The sequence below is a fragment of the Schistocerca gregaria genome, chromosome 4 (assembly GCF_023897955.1).
Source record: "Schistocerca gregaria isolate iqSchGreg1 chromosome 4, iqSchGreg1.2, whole genome shotgun sequence".
In the NCBI taxonomy this organism is placed as follows: Eukaryota; Metazoa; Arthropoda; class Insecta; order Orthoptera; family Acrididae; genus Schistocerca; species Schistocerca gregaria.
The window spans coordinates 142,494,531-142,518,975 of NC_064923.1; the positions used below are offsets into that span (position 1 = coordinate 142,494,531).

Sequence of the window (24,445 nt, forward strand, 5' to 3'; positions counted from 1 at the left end):
CGAGAAAAAATTAACACTGTAATAAAAGAAGTGTTGTAGAAACTGGACTTCAGATGACCAACCGAACAATTTACGTAGGGTAGTGGTCGCATGGTTGTTTCAGGGCAGCAATGAGATGAAGGCGCCTATGACGACAGCCTTTAATTGTACTCGATACGGCGAAATCGTCGTGGGCGTACAGCTATTGGCAGTTGAAAATGAGAAACAGGGGACGAACGTGAGCAGCATGTAATACTACTGGACTACAATATCGTGACCACCTGTAGAGAAGATACTGGCTGCCTGTTTGCTATAAAAGGCCGATTCCTTTTCACTGTGACCACAGAACCCCGAAGATGGAGAGCAGAATGGACGCGTCAGTTGTAGCTCTTTTGACTTTAGCGTGTTTACTCTTGTGTGTCGAAACTTCAGGGGTATTACTCAATTCAAACAAGCGTAATGGTGGCAACCACCATTCTGAAACACACACAAGTTCTGAACAATTATCACACAGTAAAAAGAAAAACTTGGAAGAAAATTTCGATTTACGGTTTCAACCAAATATTCAAGGTGACGAGGACCACTGGAACACGTTATTTCGAGATGACTTTGAAAAAAATCTCTCTAAATCAGGCGTCACTGCTGTAAACATTATTCCTACAGCAGATACGCCTCGCCACGATGTGCTGCGAAGTCAGCCAAAGCACTCAGTATGGTGGCGTGTTGATCGTAGTCACTCCAGACCTGGTGTGTGGTTTGGATCTCGCGCAGAACGGAGCCTTCCAGAGACTGGTACATGGTTTGGCCCTCGTATTGGACGCGGCAATCCTGCCCCTGGTACGTGGTTTGGACCTCGTATTGGACTCAGCAATGCTGCCCCAGGTACGTGGTTTGGACCTCGTATAGGGCGCAACAATCCTGCCCCTGGTACGTGGTTTGGACCTCGTATTGGACGCAGCAATCATGCCCCTGGTACGTGGTTGGGACCTCGTGTTGGGCGTAGCTACCCAGAAAAACCGATGAGGTTTGGAGTTCGAGTTGGACGTAGCCATCCAGAAGAGGGGATATGGCTTGGACCTCGTGTTGGACGCAGCCATCCAGATGCAGAGACGTGGTTAGGACCTCGTGTTGGACGCAGCAATCCAAAACCAGGGACGTGGTTTGGACCTCGTATTGGACGCAGCCATTCTGAAAGCGAACACCAAATGTCTGTTTCCTTTGTTAAACCAATTATAATGTTCTGACGAAATTTGACGCTTGGCAGTTTTAATCCACATAATCTACACAGGACTCTTAAAACTGTACTACAAATATATTAGTGTTTTTGAGAGTTGTAAAACTACGAATTTGTATTGTTCTCTGATGGTTCAGCAATAAAAATTTCTCAATAAACCCAATATGCTCGCGTGTATTTGTGTGGTTTCCTTTTTTGTCACGCCATTCCCTTTTGACACTGTTATTATGAGACGCAGTATATGCGCACAGGATTAGAATTGTGTCTCACACAGAGACGGCTTTCTCCTCTCCCCCTGATACCAGTTATACATTATCTGCAACGCTCCAAAGCGATCAGGGTGTTCTTTCATGAGGGTGGCGTACTTTTAGCGGATAAGTTTATGTGTATTGTGTTAAAAGAATAACACGAAATCAGCGTTACTGTCGTCAAACATCTTTAATTCAACGATATTTGATACATGTCTATTTAAACTAAATATGAAGCCTGAATAACAATGAAAAACATTTCTGTCAACCACTTGAATGATATTAACTAGAAATAAATGTTTCATTATGTGTTGTCATTTCATATGTCTGGCTACAAATGCGCTGAACAGGTTTGATTCGGTTATATATATATATATATATATATATATATATATATATATATATATATATATATATATATATATATATATATATATATATATGTATACTACATACTTTCCCTCAACTCAGTTATTTCTGTTGGTCAAACACAAAAAATTATAAGAGAGTTACAGATTACTTGAATGCTTATATAGAGATAAGGCATAAGAAAAACAACAATGTGTTATCCAATATAATATCATCCCATCACCACCTCAAAAACAGAAATTTTCTGGTCACACGTCCAGATCCACAAAAAACCGTATGTCATTCTATCATGGGTCTCCTAAGCTCATTCGTACTGCCAAGTTTACTAGCGTCACTTCGACACCAAGTCCTTAAGGACTGATAAAAGTTGTTGTTATAAATAGCGTGACATGTTTGCGGGGAGACTGTTAAAAGTGGAGGAAACATAACCAACACATTTTTCTCTGTACATGTAAAACTTCTTTATCATGTTTTTACTTGGATTGAAATACCTGAGAAGGTGTAACTTCTAAATTAAATTTTGAAACTTCTGAGTGAAATAGACGTACTGTCACTTTGCTTGTCTTTATCATTTCAACACTGACCTACAGAATTAGCCCTGACAAGTACAGCTCAAACCTAATCTATTCATTTACGACCAACAATATACACACGCAAAGCAATCTGACGATTACTTAGCACAAAAGAATGGATCTGAATTTGAAGAAGTCCTAATAACAACGCATACATTTCATAAGTCACTTACCACATAGATAATCTTGATTACACGAACTACAGTGATACAGCAAGCACCAATTCAGTCAGCTAAGTAAAAGATTCTAACTACTAATAGGCATGTGGTTAGCAAACGAAAGATTTTGTTGCAAAATAAACAATCTATTTAGCAGATTTTACGTTAATCATGTGACAACCAGTTCAAGAATTATATAATCATCGGTGACATCCAGTTCCAAAAATTATATAATCGTCAACAAAATTAAATCTCCATGACGGACGCGTCCAGACGGTCCGCTCGTGCTAACACTTCAGACCTCTAACCACCATCACTGCCGACTATTAACTTCCAACTTCCATCACAGCTGGCTATTCACTCCCAACTGCAAGTCCAACCAGCCACAGAGTCTCTTACAGAGGGCGTACGACGCTGTCAAAGTTATTAATGCAGTCTATCACGCTGCCAACGTACACACATATAAACAGGCTACTTACACATCTAAGGTACCACACATAATAATATCTTTGACTTATGCCCGTTGCACCCTGTGTATAGAGCGTGTTTGTCTAACATGAGGCCACTAAATATCTCGAAACGACACACAGTACGAAAAAATGTTTCAGGTGAAATGTTGTTATTAGTAAAGGGGCATATGTCTGTTCCACAACTAGACACTTCCCAACAACCCCTCCTGCGCGGCAGGGGTCAACTTTGTATTTTCAAACGAGAAATCTCCATTTTTATTCCATACTTAGATTCTGCGCCAAGAAATACCTATGGTTTGCTCAAAGCATTGTTTTCCATTCGTGGTAAATGTCGCTGTAATCGCCAAATATTAAGTGTGTCCATCGTTTCAGTTATGAACCGATGCATTTAATTCGACATTTTATTTAAAACGTAAATGCAAACGATTGTGTTCTAACGGTTGATACTAATGTTCGAAATTTGGTTTTGTTGTTATAGATTTGATTTTACAGTATAATATGGTCAGCCTTTGCAATTTCTGGTTAGAAACTACATTCAACATGATGAAGCAAAGCTAGGTTGATGTTACCATCGGTATGCTTGATATCGGTGGGTCCTCTTCCCTGGCACCATTGGGGTGTTTGATTCGAGAAGTCCCCTTGCCTTTCACCATAACTGTAATTCATAATAAATGCTCAAACTGAAGGCCTTCTATTTTAACACACTTATTAATTCGTGAGTGTAATGCATGTACGCAACTCAAAAGCATATCTGGATGAATGTTCTTGCCAGTATTACTGACGTGTTTTAACATGTTATGACGAGTAGTTGGTTGTTTCGCATACACTCAGTCCTTCAGATAACCCCACAAGAAAAAGCCTGCAATGCGTGGTCAGATGATCTAGCAGCGCACGTTTCATGACCCCATTTCAGTATCCAGAGAAACCGTGATTCAGTGCTTCTGCACAGATACAACATCCATTATTCCAGCTCTGCATCTGTGCATTTTGTATTGTCGATTTATATTAGTCGATTGCAGCAAGCTCTACCACGAGTGCGAAATAATGGCTTTGTAAACCATACGTACATTTTCCCTTGTAATCTGAATATACAATAAAATTGGGGGGAGGTCCCTTCTATGTATGCACATCTGACCCGCCCGCTCAGGAAGGGCAGTTTCTTCGCCTCCAATAGTGCAGAAATGGAAAGTGGTGTTGATGTGTGGTTTTGAAAGATGAGTTGGTAGTCAGGGGCTCGCATTGATACTCAGTAAACAGATTGTAATAATACCTAGAAAGTTTATTTTTGTGGAAACATATCCTTTTTCAAACTGAACAATACCTATTGACATTAACAACTGAACCAGGGCAAAACAGAATTTCGGTGCTGTATGTTGCAGGAGTCAAGAGATTTTGTTTTGAAAAGTTTACACGCCGGCACTTTTTTGTGCCATTCAACCTGAATAGTTTCTGGGTACGATGTTTTCATGTTTGGGTGTAGTGCGCTCATGTGTTCCTGGGCTGCTCTGCAGCGTGTCACAGTTCAAGCATTAGACAGTACGTGGACGAAGGGATTTACGAATGTATAAGAAACTGACATTCTCATGGTGTAATGAGAGTGACGTAAAAATGCAGTTCGTCCTTGTACGGTGCATACGCCAAGGTACCCCACTAAAAGTCAACCATCTCGACAATCATTTATCAACCTCTTCAAACATTTACGTTAGAGTGGTAGTGCAACGCCTAGGCAACGTAACCGAGAGAAACAGGTGACGACGGAAAACGAGGAAATTAATGTTCTTGCTGATGTTGCAGTTCATTCACACTTTAGCTCCCGTGTGCACTCGCGCGAGGAAGTTTCATGAGTCAGGCAACTACGCATTTTGTGTCGACATAGGTTCCATCCGTAAAAAGTATCTTAACATCAAGAATTTCTTCGAAGGATTATGAGAATCATGCTAACTTCTGTAGATGGGCATTAAGTTTGCAGATGTATTATTATCTTGTTTAGTCATGTCCAGGTAAACGGCCGAAACACGCACTACTGATTTGTAATAATCGCCGGTCCCTTTTCCCAGTGGAACGTATGCGTCGATGGAGTGTAAACGGATGGTGTGTGATGATGAACCATCAGCTCAAAGGCCCGTTGCTCATATACGGAACACTGAACGTAGACAAGTATCGCATCTTCCTTACAGACCACCTTTCACGGATGCTAGAAGACGTTCCTATGTAGATATGGAGGAACCTTTCGTAGCTGTTTCCAAGTCGCTGGACACAGAGGCCTAATACATTGGCTGGCCCCGTATTTCACGCCTGTAAACTCTTCTCTGTGGAGAAAGCTGAAAGACGCTGTCTACAAGGACATACGACCTCCACTCGATTATATGTGTTACTGCGGTCTGCTCGGATATCGTTGAAACGCTAGTATGCCTGGAGTAGTCGTTCCATACGAGACTGGAAGCGATATTGCCGCTGCCGTTGGTCATTTTGAACAAGAACTGTGATGATAATTTGTCTCGTTACTGTTCAGAACCCAGGAAACTAGTGTATCCACTTGTCTTGTTCTTTTGTGTGTGCTATAACAGGTACTACACATGTTTCGTTGTGAGAAGTTTGGTACCCTGGTTTTAGATTTTTTTATTATCAACAGGCTCTGTCCCATTCAAAAGGAATGTATGTTTGCACAAAAAATTCACTTTCAAAGTACTTTCACAATCTGTTCATTGGCGACCAACGAGCCCCTGGCAAACAATCCATTTTCTGAAAACTACATTAATAGTAATTTCCATTTCTGAAATATTTGTGATACTTTGTGATAATATCACAGTATCGCCCTGCATTTCAGATTCTGACATGTATTTTGACTTTGATCAGCTCATCACATGATGATTGCTTCAGTCAATGAAGATGGCGATGCCACAAAACAAAACACTAGAAATGCATCTGTAGTTATTTTTATACAACAATAAAATATTCGAATTTTGGTTACTACAAATAATGAATGCGGTATTAAGAAGTCATCTGTTTTTTCACAGATAAAGATACCGTTCAGAATGTGAGCTAGTACCTCCTCGAAATATAAAGGATTACCCGGAACTACACCAAGAAAATTAAGGAAGTTGTTCCTAAATATTTTCAGAAATTTTCAAGTACAAGGCAGCTGTGGCTTGTTACAGAGTAACAACGGAATTTTGATTTATTCAGTTGTGTTACCAGAATTGTCTTTCTGTCTGGAAAATACTTTCACGACAACGGAAAGTCTAGTAAGAGGTGATCACCAAAATTTAGTAATACGAAAGGATCCGGTTGTTCGTGGAAATTGTTGAGATGTGGTCGCAGTCAATGCGGGGGGAGCTGAGGATAACACTGTCGTGCTATTTCAGCACTGCCTTAAGCGAACGTGTACATGAGCGGCATATCGGTCAACGCCCCGCCAGTTACGTTCGGGCTACGGTGTATCACTGTTAACGTACTACTGACACTCCCGGGAAACATACCTGCCACAGAACGGAACAGAACTCAATGCAAGCTTAAGGGCCTATCAGGCATTACTGTAGTCAACAGCAAGTTGTGTAAGTGAATATGACATGTGGGCTTCAAAACAAGACACACAGTGCACTCGGTCGACATTTTCACTACTGTGAAGATACTTTCAAAGGAACCCCGGTACAAGGTGAAATCTCAGTGGACCCCCTGGGTACTAAACAAATTACCGGGAGGGAGGAAGGTACAGGATGAGTTCACGGAAAGCATTTACTTTCTTCACAATGGTTGGTAATACTTTATTTAACAAGACATACTTAAAAACATCAGTAACATAAAAACCAATAGCAACTGTCAGATTGATTTCATGACTCCGAACCAAAAGGACTAAACTTAATTTTTTTACTTTTTCAGCAAAAGTAATACACTCATAAAAATACAACTGCAGAATCCTTTAGGAATCAGTAAGAGCATTATCAAATGTTGCAAATGGGTGTGAGCACTATTTGACTTAACATCTGAGGTCATCTGTCTCTTAGAACTTACAACTACTTAAACCAAACTAGCCTAAGGACATCACACACATCCATGCCCGAGGCAGGATTTGAACCTGTGACCGCAGCGGTCGCACGATTCCAGATTGAAGCGCCTAGAACCGCTCAGCCACACCGGCTCGCAAAGACCATTGTGATAAGAATTTAAAAACCACTCGTTACACAATAAACTTTAAACAAGGAAGGAGGTTCTTATTTAGAAAAAATTTACAACTTCAGGATCACCATTAAATTAAATTGAGGGCGCTTTTGGCGCTAGCGATTTAGCATGTTTTGAAACTGGAATGTAACAATATTGAAAATTTTACCACTTCAGTATTTGAAAATCTTTTAAAATTTACAGGTGCAGGATCACAGCAAAGATCTGCAAAGATCTGCAAAGATCTGCAACGTCCTTCGGGCATTAACAATTTTGAAACAAAAGATAACAACGATTTTAAAACTTACAGCAATCCCCATTTAAGAATTGGAGGATCTTCAAATCAAGCAGCAATACTAGAAAAGGCCTGGCTGTCGGAGGCAAGATTAGGTTACGATGGCTTAAGGTCACGAGCACACTGAATTAAGATTTAGTCCCAATTCCATAACACTATGAACTCCGTGGTAAGCAAGGAGGCCGCCCCGCCTCAGTGGTTACTGCAGGAGAGAAGGCGAAATACCAAGCAGCCCACACGCACACAGGCGACGTGGACTGGCCACGAACGGTGAATCGGAGGGTAGTGGACAACACGCCGGGGCCAACGGCTCCAACGCTACGAACAACACGGTGAACCGGGTGCAAAGTAAAACAAACATATAATTCATGAAAGACTAAGCATCAATAAGTAAATTCCAAAAGACCTACACAACAATACCAAAGCAATCCCCACCCCAAACACCGACCAAAATCTAAGTGACAATGACTGTGTAATTAAAACAAAAATTAGCAATTTTATCGTTTAACAGTAATAGCCAAATACAGAAATTAATTAAATTAAACAGCGAACTGTTAATGAGACCCTTCCCCCACAACCAATTCACTTAAGTAAGCTTGAAGATACAGAGATATGCTTCGACGCTAATACATAATCACGAGATCAAAACAGTAACAAAATATACAAGAGTGAAACAATAATTTCCGTCTTTTAAGAGGAGACCCTACAATGTAAATATAGAAAACGAGCCAATATTCATCGGTCCGCTGGCTCGTTTATCACGACCATAACCAATGTTACAATTCATGGATAAGTTGGGCAAACAAGAACTTGCCACCTTAAAGGTCACGCTCGTCTTTCGACCTCAGTGGTCACTAGTATATCCCTTAGAACATATGACAAGCAATGTAATTTCACACCCAAGAAATACTGGCAAGATCACCGAAAAAAAAAAAAATGGTTCAAATGGCTCTGAGCACTATAGGACTCAACTGCTGTGGTCATCAGTCCCCTAGCACTTAGAACTACTTAAACCTAACTAACCTAAGGACATCACACACATCCATGCCCGAGGCAGGATTCGAACCTGCGACCATAGCAGTCGCACGGTTCCGGACTGCGCGCCTAGAACCGCGAGACCATCGCGGCCGGCCAAGATCACCGAAATTCTGAACAAATTGTAATAAGTAAATACAGTTTAAACTCACTCAATATACATGCATAAGGAGAGTTCACACAGAGAGGGGGAGGGCGAATGTAGTAACTTCAATACGAAGTGAGGGAGAAAAGTGGCAAAGTAGCCTAACGAGTGTACGTCCAGCACGGGAGGGCAGGTATCAAAATCCAGAAACAGAAATACCTTTCGTAAACAAGGTAGGGTGGACTGTTGCCACGGAAAACCAACGTGATCACAACACCAGCGTCAATAGATCGTCACCCGCAAACGTACTAGGAAGTGAAACCGCCGATCAGGCCGCTTAATCGCACGCTCACCATTAGTCCCCGTTCCTCTCTCACACTGCTCCACGGTCCGTCAACAACCAGCCTCCAACTTCCTCTAACCAAACAGCCAACTGCAAGAAGACCGAAGCGCTACCCGGTGACGTGACATTAAAACAGATGGCGCCAGAAAGCAATGATATTACAGCTCGGAAAAGGAGATAGCGTGGCTCACATGGGGTAAGAAGTAAAGCGAAATGTATGTACTCTATAAGGTGCTGCCATAGATCCCTTATACCAAAGTGTTCATAAAATTAACCAGAGCAACCTTCGAAATTTTGTCCCTAGACGCCTTCTATATAACGCATTCATCTTGTACAAAGTCCTAGATATGAAAGAGGAGTAACTAGTCTTCGTCAAATGGCAGTACCGATACAATGGTTCAAATATAGGATCCCATTGCATATACAGTCATGAAGCAACATAATTTCCTCCGACAGTAAGGTGAAGGCAAATGTCGCTGATAGTGGAGGTGTTCTACTAAAAACAAGAAATACGTTGCAGACTGCCAAACGTGAAGTCCATCTACTGTACTTATCCGTCAAACAGAAAATGCAGAGGAAGGGCTCTTAATTTGCTGTTCCTCTACCGTTGGTAATGTCTGCACAGGTGACAATCGTGTTTTATCCATTGATTACTTCTCGCCTAGAGGAAAAGAATGAGCAGCCTAGAAAGTTCCCTAGTTTTGGTACTTACTTGAACAATGCAAACGAGTTCCGCAAGATTTTTACGCCAGCTCCGTAGCCGAATGATTAGCGCCGCAGACTACGGTGTGGAGGGACGCAGCTTCCAGTGTCAGTACCTCATCAGATTTTTTTCTGAAGTAGGGAATTACGGGGTCTGGGGTCTCCTCAGTCCTTGTGAAGCAAATGTGGTGAGCTGATTGAATACAGAATGAGCAGCATCATCTGGTTTCATCTACTTGTAGTAACTCCGGAGTGACTGGTGACATGGTGACCACATATCCCACAATCATTGATATCCTCTCGTACAAACACTGTGGCTTTCGCTACAGGTCTAATCGGTGAGTGGTGTTTATACATTACGTCAGCAACGAAGCTGTCTACGCCATAGTAATACCTCTTACACTGACCTGTCGCTAAAGGCACGAATTCGACAAAGTATTTCTCAGAATGTAGTTTTTGTGATTATCTGAAACAAAAATAATAATTTTGTTGGAGTCACGACTATCCCGAAACCAGGCTCTCATGTTGTCAACGTGCTGGATACTGTAACGGTGACCTTAGCCTCCAAGTTTGTCAACATGGAACAGGTAGTCAACCCAATCCAAGGCTGTATTCTTGACTTTCAAAGTAATTGATAAGTACTGTCACGAATTAATGATTTCACTACCACATCCTACATAGTCACTATGTATATACACTCCTGGAAATGGAAAAAAGAACACATTGACACCGGTGTGTCAGACCCACCATACTTGCTCCGTACACTGCGAGAGGGCTGTACAAGCAATCATCACACGCACGGCACAGCGGACACACCAGGAACCGCGGTGTTGGCCGTCGAATGGCGCTAGCTGCGCAGCATTTGTGCACCGCCGCCGTCAGTGTCAGCCAGTTTGCCGTGGCATACGGAGCTCCATCGCAGTCTTTAACACTGGTAGCATGCCGCGACAGCGTGGACGTGAACCGTATGTGCAGTTGACGGACTTTGAGCGAGGGCGTATAGTGGGCATGCGGGAGGCCGGGTGGACGTACCGCCGAATTGCTCAAAACGTGGGGCGTGAGGTCTCCACAGTACATCGATGTTGTCGCCAGTGGTCGGCGGAAGGTGCACGTGCCCGTCGACCTGGGACCGGACCGCAGCGACGCACGGATGCACGCCAAGACCGTAGGATCCTACGCAGTGCTGTAGGGGACCGCACCACCACTTCCCAGCAAATTAGGGACACTGTTGCTCCTGGGGTATCGGCAAGGACCATTCGCAACCGTCTCCATGAAGCTGGGCTACGGTGCCGCACACCGTTAGGCAGTCTTCCGCTCACGCCCCAACATCGTGCAGCCCGCCTCCAGTGGTGTCGCGACCTGCGTGAATGGAGGGACGAATGGAGACGTGTCGTCGTCAGCAATGAGAGTCGCTTCTGCCTTGGTGCCAATGATGGTCGAATGCGTGTTTGGCGCCGTGCAGGTGAGCGCCACAATCAGGACTGCATACGACCGAGGCACACAGGGCCAAGACCCGGCATCATGGTGTGGGGAGCGATCTACTGCACTGGCTGTACACCTCTGGTGATCGTCGAGGGGACACCAAACCGTCATCGAACCCATCGTTCTACCATTCCTAGACCGGCAAGGGAACTTGCTGTTCCAACAGGACAATGCACGTCTGCATGTATCCCGTGCCACCCAACGTGCTCTAGAAGGTGTAAGTCAACTACCCTGGCCAGCAAGATCTCCGGATCTGTCCCCCATTGAGCATGTTTGGGACTGGATGAAGCGTCGTCTCACGCGGTCTGCACGTCCAGCACGAACGCTGGTCCAACTGAGGCGCCAGGTGGAAATGGCATGGCAAGCCATTCCACAGGACTACATCCAGCATCTCTACGATCGTCTCCATGGGAGAACAGCAGCCTGCTTTGCTGCGAAAGGTGGATATACACTGTACTAGTGCCGACATTGTGCATGCTCTGTTGCCCGTGTCTATGTGCCTGTGGTTCTGTCAGTGTGATCATGTGATGTATCGGACCCCAGGAATGTGTCAATAAAGTTTCCCCTTACTGGGACAATGAATTCACGGTGTTCTTATTTCAATTTCCAGGAATGTAGTATGTGAATTTCCGCAGCGCTACAGAGCCTCATTCCTTGTGCGAGGCCATATGGGATGTAGATATTCAGTGTGGTACATGGTTTCATCATACGCCGGTTTCTCTTAGACGAAACTTGATTCTAATTCTGATATCTGGGCTCACCACTGGAATGTACTGTGTGTCGTCACAGTACCTGCCATTATAAAGTCCCCCCTCACTGGAGCTTTACATAGAATCTCTTTCATACTGTTTGGTTTTCTCAGGAGTGCACATATCCGAGGACTTTCTGTAGGAGCAAGTAGGACGCGTCTCTCAGACATTATTGATTAAGTCTTTTAATGAATAGTAACAATTTTGTTATTCCTCTCATCACTGCACAATGAAGTCTTTTCTAAATTTTTTATACAAGGAATGAAAATTTTGTGTTCTAAGTCGTATCTCATCACTTAAAGTCACATACATGTATACATACATTGATACATACAAACTATATGCTCACATGTATGCTCGCACTTACAATGATTTCTGGGTTTCAACAAGATGATAGTTTTGTGATGGCTACCCGATTACAGTTCGATCGTTAATACCTTCTTCTCCAACTATACTTGCTGCGTCTTAACTGTCACCATCTTCACTGATTCAATGCCTAATTACGTTATGTCATCAGTTTTTACTTACGAGTCTAATCTCAGTGCTCAGTAAAGGATGTAAAGGATGTAACGCTGAGGAACATCATCTCTTGCTCTTTTCGCAGCTTCATCATCCAACCGAATCCAATCTTTAATAGCCCAATTCGTATATCAATCCCGCTCTTTTATGTACCGCATCAGTTCCCCTGCTGAGATACACAGAGGTGACAAAAAACATGGGACAACAATCTGCACATATATAGATCGCGGTAGTATCACGTACACAAGGTACAATATCGCAGTGCACTGTCGGAAAGGTCATTTTTACTTGGGTGACTCACCTGAGAAGATATCCGTCGTGAATATGGTCGCATGTCGTGAAGTAACAGACTTGGCACGCAGAATGTTAGTTGGAGCTAGATGCATGGGATACTCTATTTCGGAAATAGGGAATTCAATATTCCGATATCCTCAGTGTCAACAGTGTGTCGAAATATCCGACTGTAAGGGTCTTCCTCGACCACGGACAACGCAGTGGCCGACGGCCTCCACTTAACGCCCGAGAGCAGCAGGAGTTGTCTTAGAGTCGCCAGTGCTGAGAGACAACTGAAACTGCATGAAATAGCCACAGAAATCAATGTTGGACGTACGATGAAAGTGTCTGTTAGAACAATGCGGTGGATGTTGGCATTAACGGGCTAGGGCAGCAGATGACCAACGCAAAAACATTTGCTAAAAGCACGACATCACCTGCAGCGCCTGTGCTGGGAACAAGAGCTCGTAACCAGAGACTACCGGCAAAACATGACCTTGTCAGATGACTCCCGATTTCAAGTTGTAAGAGCTGATATTAGGGTTAGAGTGTGTCGCACTCACCACGAAGCCATGGAGACAAGTTGTGTACAAGGCACAGGGCAATCTGGATGTGATCAATGATGTTGTGCACTGTGTTCACATGGAACTGACTGGGACCTCTCGTCCAACTCAACCAATCACTGACCGGAAATGGTTACTTTCGGATATTCAGAGGCCATCTACAGCCAAATAAGAAAATTTTGGAAATTTGTGGTAAGGACTATGGGACCAAACTGCTGATGTTATCAAAAACGTGCAAATGTGTGTGACATCTCCCTACGCTTACCCACTACTTAACCTAAATTATCCTAAGAACAAACACACACACTCATGCCCGAGGGAGAACTCGAAGCCCCGCTGGGACCAGCCGCACAGCCTGAAGTCATCGGTCCATAGGGTTACGCACTACTTAATCAAAATTAAACTAACTTACGCTAAGTACAACACACACACACCCATGCCCATGGGAGGACTCAAACCTCCGATGGGGGGTCAGACTCCCTAGACCACGCCGGGAATTTTTATGGATGACATTGTGCCATGTCACTGGACCACAATTGGCCGTGATTAGCCTGATGAACATTCCGGATAATTCGAGCGAATGATTTGGCTACCCAGCTACCCCGACATGATTCCCATCGAACATATGTGGGTTACAGTCGAGAGATCAGTTGGTGTGTAAAATCATACATCGGCAACACTTCCGTAATAATGGATGGCTATAGAGGCACAATATATCTGCAGGGACTTCCAAAGACTTGAGTCCCTGCCACGTCGAGTTTCTGCACAACGAGGGGCAAAAGGAGGTCCTGCACGAGATTTGCAGGTATCCCATAACTTTTCACCTCAGTCAATAATTTGCATACTTGTACCTACATTTAGCATCTTTCCTTAACAGGTCTGCTTGTGTTGCGAAGTACACTCCACAGCCGGAATACTATAGTTCTTCATGTTCATTGCCTCCTTAGTCCAGTGTATGTCTTACTAACCGTGCCTAGGGGTTTTTCTTGGTTGCGTAACAGCGGTTTTCGTGTGGCTGTAGCACCGGTGCTAGTGCGATGTGCCGTCTTGCTGTTCTGTAACTCACAGCCACGTTCTCTTCACACAGTTTCCATTAATGACGCTCTCTCCACGGACGTGTCTGTGTGGCCAGTATTCAATAAGATTATGCCCTCTACATTTGTCAGATGAATTCTGATGTATTCTGATCAGTTTTCCTTCCGCTGGTATCGTTTCATTAACTCATTTGTAGTAGGTTGCTCTTGTGTCTGCTCCTAGGTCTTCGTTGTGGTCGTTGTTCCAGTTTATGCTCCAGTCCTTAGAGGGACACACCATTTCCACGCGGTCGACATGCCCGTTGTGGTGCATTAGCTGGTAGAATTTACCATCGGTTCAATCCCGCGGAGTGCTTGCTTTTGCCCGGAGGTAGCTAATTTCTCGCAGAAACGTCCTGATGTGGTTTGCCTTGTGAGGTATTTGTCCTAAATACATCGGTACTTGAATAATCTCCGGCGTAAATGTCTTTATAGCCTCACTCAGAGCACTGTCCGCGTATTTGTGGCGCAGTGGCATCACTCTCCGTGCAAAAAATGCTTTGCATTTTAAAATTCAAGGAAGATCAGTCTGAATGGCGTTTTCAGTTTTTTATTCTATGGCAGCCGGTTTCGGCCCTTTCCTCAGATCATTGTCAGACCTTTCAACGCCATTTGGGCTGCTGGAGGCAACAGACGGAGCGATATTCACAAAGAAATGACATCACTTCTACGGATCTCCCTCCGTCTGCCGGCACCAGCTGCCATACTAGCAGGGAAAATCCTGCAGATGATCTGAAGTTGCTAAGGAATAAGAACCTGCAAACTCGATCTTAACTAATCTCATTTGTCGAAATAAATCTCGCGTGTACAGTCTTCTATGAGTGTGCATCTGACACAATATTTCGGTATCGACCACGTTGCCATCATCAGGTGCGCTAATGTACTGACTGGCGGTGGGCCGGCGCCAGGTATATATAAGATAATGCCCCTCCTCCCTCAGGCGCTTCCTATTAGTCGGTGCGGTCCGCGCCCCACGCGGTCCAGGTGCAGCGTCCGTTCTCTCGCAGTCTGGGCGCTGCGTCCTAGATTTTCTCGTTCAGCAGGGTCTCCCGGCACCGCTCTCGTTATTCTTCCCTCCTCCCCCGAAGTCACTACACTCTGGGAAATATCTTCTTAAATACGCCTGGAGAAATGGATGAATCTGATCTCATTTGATCTTTAGCATTTTATACTGATCTCTCTACCCCAATTACAGAATGCTTTCTAAAATTTTAAATGCCTTTCATTTTATTGGGACATCTGTTCACTCTAGGACACAATTTTCTGTTGGTGTGGTTATAACATCAGCCACCGACTTGAAGATTTCTCCTCTCCGTTTACACCCGCCTATTGCAAAATTATTTTCCTAGCTACACTTTTCAGCACAGGAATTTTCGTATTGCCAAATCTATCCTCTGTATCAAAATTGATAACCTCCTTCGTTGACCTGCTGCTAGATTCTCACCAAGGATAAATTTCTTCCAGCTGCCCGCCGTTGCCTTAGAGCAGGGCGCAATAAGGTTCGGAACGCCGTTCCCGCACTTCTCAGGAAACGTTTCTTTTTCTTTTGAGCGAGAGCACCGGTACCGGAGATTTAAAATAGTGAAAGTGTATTAGATCGCAACGTAACTATAATCTGACGCTGTACTCGCGACACTGTACTTCACTTTAGGTGACCAAGGTGATGGGATGGGCAGAGGCGTGACTGGAGATACTGTGTGTGTGTGTGTGGGGGGGGTGGGGGGGGGGGGGTGTTTCTATAGCTACAAATTTACTGGTATTCAAATACAGAGATGTGTAAGCAACCTAAATAAGACAAGTGTCTGGAGCAGGAAGCCGTGCATTGCAGATTTTCCCTTACTATCATTTCATGAGTGTACCGTCAATATCAGTAATCCGATAAAACATCAAATCTCCGATATTGATCTATAGTGAGGAAGCAATAAAGGAAACAAAAGAGGCGGCCGCTGTGGCGAGCTGTGGTTCTAGGCACTTCAGTTCGGAACCGCGTTGCTGCTACGGTCGCAGGTTCGAATCCTGCCTCGGGCATTGATATGTGTGATGTCCTTAGGTTAGTTAGGTTTAAGTAGTTCTAAGTCTAGGGGACTGATGACCTCATATGCTAAGTCCCATAGTGCTTAGAGACATTTGAGCCATAGGAAACAATAGAAAAATTGGGGGTAAAAATAAAAACTTGTATGTTTACCGAGAGAGAGCAAAGGAAATTGAGGAGCAGCTGAACCGAATGGACAGTATCCTGAAGGGAGGATATAGGATAACATCAACAAAAGCAAAACGAGGAAAATGGAATGTAGTCGAACTAAATTACGTGATGCTGAGGGGGTTAAATTACGAAATGAGACACTGAAAGTAGTAAATGAGTTTTGCTCTTGGGAAGCAAAATAACTGCTGGTCGTCAAAGTGAGGAGGGTATAAAATGCAGACTGGGAAATGCTAGAAAAGCGTTTCAGAAGAGGAGAAATTTGCTAACATCGAGTATAGGTTTAAGTGTCGGGAAATACTTTCTGAAAGTATTTGAATGGAGTGTAGCCATGTATGGAAGTGAAATATCCACATTAAATAGTTTAGACAAAAAGATAATAGAAGTTTTAGAAATATGGTACTACATAAGAATGCTGAAGATTAGATGGGTGGATCACGTAACTAATGAGGAATCACTCAATAGAATTGTGGAGAGGAGAAATGTATGGTATATCCTGACGAAAAGGAGGCATCGGTTAGTAGGACAATATTCTGAAACTTGAAGGTATCAGCAGTTTGGTACATGAGGGAAGCACGTGGGGGTAAAAATTGTAGAGTAAGACCAAGAGATGAATACGTGAAACAGTTTCAGAAGGATGTACGCTGCAGTAGTTACTCAGAGGTGAAGAGGCTTGCACAGAATAGAGTAGCATGAAGAAGTGCATCAAACCAGTCTTTGGACTGAAGACCACAACCACAACTTAACGTTAAACCTGACGTTCATTTTACTTTCCTCAGATAGATTTTTCAATGATCCGAAAATTGGATGCTATAGTTCTGTAATATTTCGACCAAGGTACGGGAGTTCAAGACTTTTTTCGATCACAAAACTAAACAAATCACGTGAGTGCGAAAATATGTGAAACTGACTGCATCAGTCCGTATACGATAGTCTGTGCCAGATAAAAATAATGTCTTCAGCACGCAGAAAATAATTAAATAAACTGACGATATGTTTCGTTTATGATAGTGTTGTAGAGAAATGTGAAATATCAAATCAAGTCGTATACAGAGCGACTGCATTGTCATTTAAATGTGGCTTGTTCGCGGTTTCCTCTCGTTGCCACACATGCTCAAATGGCGTGGCTTGGCGGTGGGGGAAATAGTCAGTGAGATAGAGCGCTTTGCTACTCAGGCGAGGGCATGGTTAGTGAGCCGAATTCTGGTCCATCCCTGTACGTCAGGTACTATGTAAAGTGTGCAAGACTTGCTCCCACCTCGGATATTGGTTGTATTCCAGAATGGCGCCATCTCTAGTCTGGAAGTATTTTACGAAGTAGCAGCATTATGGTACATTTGCTTTAAAAGATTAAAACCAGAAGGTGGAGCAGAAAACTTGTGAAACAATGTGTGGAGGAAACATCGACAACGTTCGTAGGAAGAGAAGGCAAATTTGTTTGATATACCTACACCTTTATTGACGTGCTATAAAGGTTGAAATACAACGGAGCCCTTGATTTCATGTTTGTTTCCTGGTGAAAAAATGATACTGTAAAAATGACGAACAGGAACGTCATCGCGTTGTTACATATTGTTCTCGCCTGTCTCTGTTAAGTGTACCGTCTTTACTGCTGACAATGAAACAATGTAACGATCGTCAGTTTTTACTCATTCACTTCGTTTAGAAATTTTCAGTTTTTCTTTAAAGTCTGCAGTTATTGCTGAAATAACAGCAGTAAGACATCTAAAAACGTGTATTTCAGAAACCGGTTATTTTTAAAGGTTTTAACGGTCAGGCTCAATTGCAGACGAAATACCGGTGTAACAGAAAACCGGTCGGTTCAGCTATAACCGATGTTCGTGGTCTGATTGAGAGCTGCAGGTAGAAACGGGGTGGGTGTTATGCTTGTCTTCTTCTACTTGAGTCGTATCACAACTAGGATGATTCAAGTTCTACATCTACATACACACGATTACTCAGCAATTAAGAGTTAAGTGACTGCCAGAGACATTATCGAACCAGCTTCAGGCCATTTCTCTGCCATCCCACTCTCGAAAAGTGCAGGTAAAACGAACACTTAAATCCTTCCGCGCGAATTCTAAATTCTCTTATTTTCTTTTGATGATTATTCACTATGTAGGGGGGCACCAACATAATTTTTTGGCATTCGGAGGAGAATGTTGGTGAATGACGTTTCATGGGGGTATCCTGATGCAACGAAAAACGCTTTTCTTTTGACGAGTGCCACGCCAATTAGCATATTGTATCCGTAGCACTCTTTCTGTTTCTTACAGATAAGAAAAAATGAACTGCCTTTCTTTGAACTATTTCGATGTCCTCCGTCAGTCCTACCTGATGCGGACCCACACCACAAATCAGTAGCCCAGAAGAGGACTGAGGAGTGGAGTGTAGGCAGTCTCTTTAGTAGACCTGTTGCCTTTTCAAAGTGTTCTGCTTGGTTCGCTTTCCCAAGAATATTATGTACGTGACCTTTCCATTTTACATTATTCAAAACTGTAATCCCTGATTACTTATTTGAATCGAAAGTTTTTTGATTTGTGTTATGTATTGTGTGATGGAATTTAGCTGATTCCTATTAGTACTTATGTCACGTTTTTGAAACGACGTGAGCGCCTTATTTTTCGAGAAAAACTCGGTCACCGCTGACGGAAATTGCTTGGGTAGAATACATATTGGCACTTTGTCAGTTAATTGTTTTCTTCGAGGTAACTCATTATGTACAAACACAGTATATTTTCTAAAAACATACCGTAGACCGACATTAGTGATACCAGACTGTAATCAGCGATTTATTGCTATTTTAGTTCTTGTCCTTAGGCACAGATCATGGAACGAATCAGCGGTTGTATATGTTTGCTAAGCGTAGAACTACTGCATCAGAATAGACAGCAGATTTGAATATGAACGGCAGACGGTAGCACCCGATACTGTGTTAAATCTTATATTTTTATGGGTCTGATTACAAGAAATTATGTTTTAAAACCTGGATGTAGTACTGTATTTTGTAAAAAACATTTTCCGGTTTATTTTTATCTCAGTATTTCGAAGTCGAAACTTGCGATTTTTGTGGGGCTGGTGGGCATCTTTATGGTTGAAGAGGTGCGTTCCAGCATGTAAAATTTCATAAATTAATCACTGTTAAGCACTGCAGATCACTGTCTGAGAGCTTTGAAGGAGGAGCTCCATTTTATCTTCCAATGTTCCAGCGGTCATGTCTTTATGTTACCTTCACCTTCCATGAAATACCTGCAGGGAATATGTATTCTTCCCAACTAATTTCTGTCAGTGGCACGGAGTAGTTTTTGTTAGACACGATCCCACGTCTTTTCAAAATGGCAGGCCTGTGCATCTGCGCGACTGAAATAAATTATACTTCGCCGACATTGATAAATGCCAGTTGATAATGAAAAGCGCCTGTGTCGCGAGTGCCATTCATAAAACTAGACACTCACGCTCAAGTCACTTGTCAACTCACAAACGATCCACAACTTGCCAACTCTTCAGGGAGATCAGTGCGTGTGTACAAAGAAGAATGTGTACGTATGTTCGAGAAACGCTAAAGCTTTGGCTAATCAGAGCGCTGTGAGTGATGTTTTGGTTGGACACCTGATTATAGTCGGGTCTGTATGACCTGCAAAAACAGTATGATCTTCCTTAATCATCATGCGAGGTATGTGAGAAGAGTAATGTGAGACAACACTGCGAGCGAACTGGCAATGCTCTGTTGTTTTATTTGTGTAGACTGCTGTGTTCATCCTTTTAAGATCCGAGTTTCAGATACATACAGCCACCATATGATATAAGAGAGCGCAATCAGTGCAGTTGTGTTTTGGTATGAAGTTACGAAAATGGAGCCGCGGAATTTAGAGCATAGTTATGCCATCAATCTTCGTGTTAAACTTCCCAAGTCCGCGAGTATGTCCTTTAAAAAATAGAAATAGGCCTAATGGGGATATTCCGTATCAAGGGTCCAGTCATTGGTAGAATAATTTGGCATCGTTACTCAATTACTGATCGCCGTTTGGTGAGCACACCTCCCGGTGCAAAGTGGAAATTTCGTATCTTTTGTGGCTTGGTGTGTGAGCAAAGTAATGGTTTATTTCTAACGATTTCACTGTCAAGGCTGTTCGCAGAATTGGTCGCACGTTGGTTCGATGTTGTTCTGCATTCCTAAGTTGCTGCGAAAGCAGCCACACAACACTTCCTTGTAACGGATGTCTATGCGTCAAGCCTGGTAAGTCTAATGTCTGTGCTTCACCTTAGTATCTGCTGGTGTTCGTGATCTATAAGCAACCTCCCTACTGTCCAGTAAACATTTTTTATGCAGGCTCAGGCTGACCTCTCCCGCCGTTCTTTAATTTCACGCTCTTCCGTGAGCGAATTCTTGGAGCTTGGTGTCTACGCTCCATCCCAGCGCCTCTGAGTGCTTGAGCTGTTGAGACATATCGCTTTTCATGGCAGTTAAAAGGACTGCTTCCAGCCAAATGATTCACACGCCTCCACGTGTGCATTCTCGTCACTTTCGTGTCCATCATTTTTCTGCACGCTTCCCATTTCCTGCCAGGTTCTTCACAAGGTGTCCAAGCGATACGAGGGCATCCGCCAGCCGACCTCATGTGTGTATGCAGACTGTTTCTTTGCCATTCGCCCTATGACGTCCTATTTTTCTCTCGTCCTACGCCACTGCCTCTATGAGTCGCCCAAAGTTGCCCCCAGAGGAAGTAGCACACAGCACCTCGCCTTGATTCAAATGTTCACATGTGTGTGAAATGGTATGGGACTTGACTGCTAAGGTCATCAGTCCCTAAGCTTACACACTACTTAACCTAAATTATCCTAAGGACAAACACACACACCCATGCCCGAGGAAGGACTCGAACCTCCGCCGGGACCAGCCGCACAATCCAGGACTGCAGCACCCTAGCCCGATCGGCTAACTCTGCGCGGCTCATTTTGATTATTAAGCATGATATGGAAGAGTGAAAGTCATGACAAAAAAGCTTATCTGTGTTCACTTGGCTAATCGTGCACTTACTTCAAAGACAAAACGATAACGTCGCTCACATATAGCAACACGAACACTTCACACAGAAATGTGAGATTTTGTCGAGATATCATATTTTCAGTTGTGCCCTCTCAAAAAAATGGTTCAAATGGCTCTGAGCACTATGTAACTAACATCTGAGGTCATCAGTCCCCTAGAACTTAGAAATACTTAAACACAACTAACCTAAGGAAATCACACACACCCATGCCTGAGGCAGGATTCGAACCTGCCACCGTAGCGGTTCCAGACTGAAGCGCCTAGAACCGTTCGGCCACATTGGCGTGCTGTGCCCTCTCACATGAAGTCCAATCGACGATTTAAACTAATGGTTCCCTAGATGACATGCACAAACAAACATTGACCAAAAGAAGTAAACAGTACATGATAAACACAAATCACATTAAACATGATAACGTCACAGACGTGCGTAAAACATAATATGCAACATGTTACATGTAATAAAGATTTGCGAAAATTAGAAACAACCCTTGCACAATAACATTGTTCTTCACGGAGATATATATCTGAATTGAAAATACAATACAAGTATAAGTTTCTTTATAGTTAAGACATGTGAAACAAAGACTAACTTTACAATTCAACAATGTTTATCAAAAGGTTACATTGAAGGTTTCTTGCTACACTTAAACTCGTGTTTTTAAGTGTCAGGTTGGTATCTGAGAAATGTGTAAAACTTATTTTGAAAACGTAAATCTCAGTCCAGGACAAAAATTTAATTCTAAGGTAAATAATGTGGAGCACACGCTACACGAAGCAAAATCCGAGCTGGCCGGTACGTTAACAATTTGTCTGCGAGAAAGCAAACCGTTTTCAATTAAATTTATATATGCTGACTGACTGCAAAACAAATGACTCGCATTAAAATGTTGGCCCTGATTATAGCTAATCCTTATCTTAGTCTTGTAAACAGTCACTGTATCAGAACTGTCACTGTAATTACAGAACAAATGAAAATACAAGTTAACGAAACCGACTTCCTGATAAAACTGCTTCAAAATTCCAAAGATAGCACATTACTGAAATCTTGCTCTGGCATTAAGCGTCAGTGAAAGTAATATGATATCATATGATATTATGATATCTTATATCTTTAACAATCTTATATCCTTAACAATCACTGTACCTGAAGTTGGTCATGAACTTCGGTGGTAATTAAATTTATTGGCCTATCTGTGCGAACAGAAGGCTCGTCTGCTCTTCAACGTGTTGCTATGAGGATGATGATGTGACTGACCAAAACGAAATTTCATTGTGATGTGAAATGCAAGACAGTATCTTACCAATTTTCACAAAATGTTTCGCAGTACACAATTCGTGACGTGGCATGCAAATGTACAAACAGAGGCATGACAATGGGGAAGTAATTTTAACGACTGATAATTGAGAACAAGACTCCAACTTTAACAGGGCTTCATTAAGCCATGATAACAATACTCCTTTACGTAATTTTCTCACACTAGGCAGAAAAATATTTCTGAATAATTCTTCTGTGTAGAATTACGTTCCTTGACACTTTTTTTTCAACAACAAGACCAAAGCGTACGTTGGGTTTTAAGATTCCTACACTAAACTTCAACCACGCTCAATGTTCTAACGACAAGAAGTTATACAGTTACAAAAATATAAAAAGAACTGAATTACCTGAAAAGCTGGCTTTTTACTTTCTTCCATTAATATAATCCCATATTCTTCCTTAATAACGTATTAGTACAAAATCCTTTTTGAATGATGGTGCCTCCGCTACACGGCAAGCCTGCTTCCATCTTGTCTATGGCAGAGACCATAGCAATGCATAATTTTCAGGTGTGTGGAACGAGTTACTGTATACACTCAAGGAAGAGTAGCTCTCACCAACTATACTCAGTACCCATTTCCACTGACACTGAAGAGATTATCGTCTAGATGAAATTAGGATAAGCAATATGAAATCTTCGTGGCAGGCACTCTAGTGTCAATAAATTCAGAGGAAGTAATCCTCATCTCCATTGGACTGTTTATAAAAAACAAGTATTTTATTTAACACTATTGGGCAGCGGCGTGCATTATCTCCCTTTCACTTCAACAATGTATACGGACACATTGTTTTACAAAATGTCATGAAATACGACATTTGGTATTTACTTTTTAATAATTTCTAACATAAAGCTAAAAAAACGTAATTATTTCAACCAAACAGTGTAGTGAAAGTGATAACGTCTGTTTTTGAATATGATTGCACCTGACAAACAAGACAAAATTGGCGAGAAACCATCTGTCGCTGATCTATTGCTGGTGTTTCTGGTACGAGGTTGCAACTGCAAACTTAGGCTACTGGAGTTCACCAATATCTGGGTCGAGGGATAGCACATTGAAATACTGATACCACACAAGCATTTAACTAAAGTTAATTATCAGCGCTGTGACTGATTCGAGTAAGTTATATGAAAAAATAAAATGTTGGAAACCACAAACTGCATCAATAATTTGCTGGCGTGACTCGATTTCTTACGAAGCACACTGATTATGATTAAGAACAGAGTATCAAAGATTCTTGGTGCAATTGCGTACAAAAATATAACACTGAAATAGAAGCAGTATTGTAACGTCTCGTCTTCAGATTTCCGGCGTGAACAATCTACCAGTGCTCACTAGGCTGTATAACGATTTAGTGGAACGTATATATGTTGGAGCCTTTGATGTCAGCCTACTATCAGCGCAAACTGAGTGACTGATGCTCGAGTTACAGTCAGCAGACACAAACATGACGAACGTGAACAGAATGTAATGGTGCTAGACTGCAATATCGTGGCCACCTGTGGTGCAGGTACTGCTCGCCTGTTTGCTATAAAAGGCCGATCCTTGTTGACTGTGGCCACAGAACCTCAAAG

General features: G+C 42.6%; 1 protein-coding gene across 1 annotated transcript; it reads left to right on the forward strand.

Annotated features, from left to right (window-relative positions):
* Positions 1-335: 335 nt before the first annotated feature.
* On the forward strand, positions 336-1,254 carry LOC126266768 (uncharacterized). Its single transcript, XM_049971290.1, has one exon. It carries the CDS (start codon positions 336-338, stop codon positions 1,221-1,223), a length of 888 nt encoding a protein of 295 aa, XP_049827247.1. The 3' UTR covers positions 1,224-1,254.
* The last annotated feature ends 23,191 nt before the right edge of the window (positions 1,255-24,445 follow it).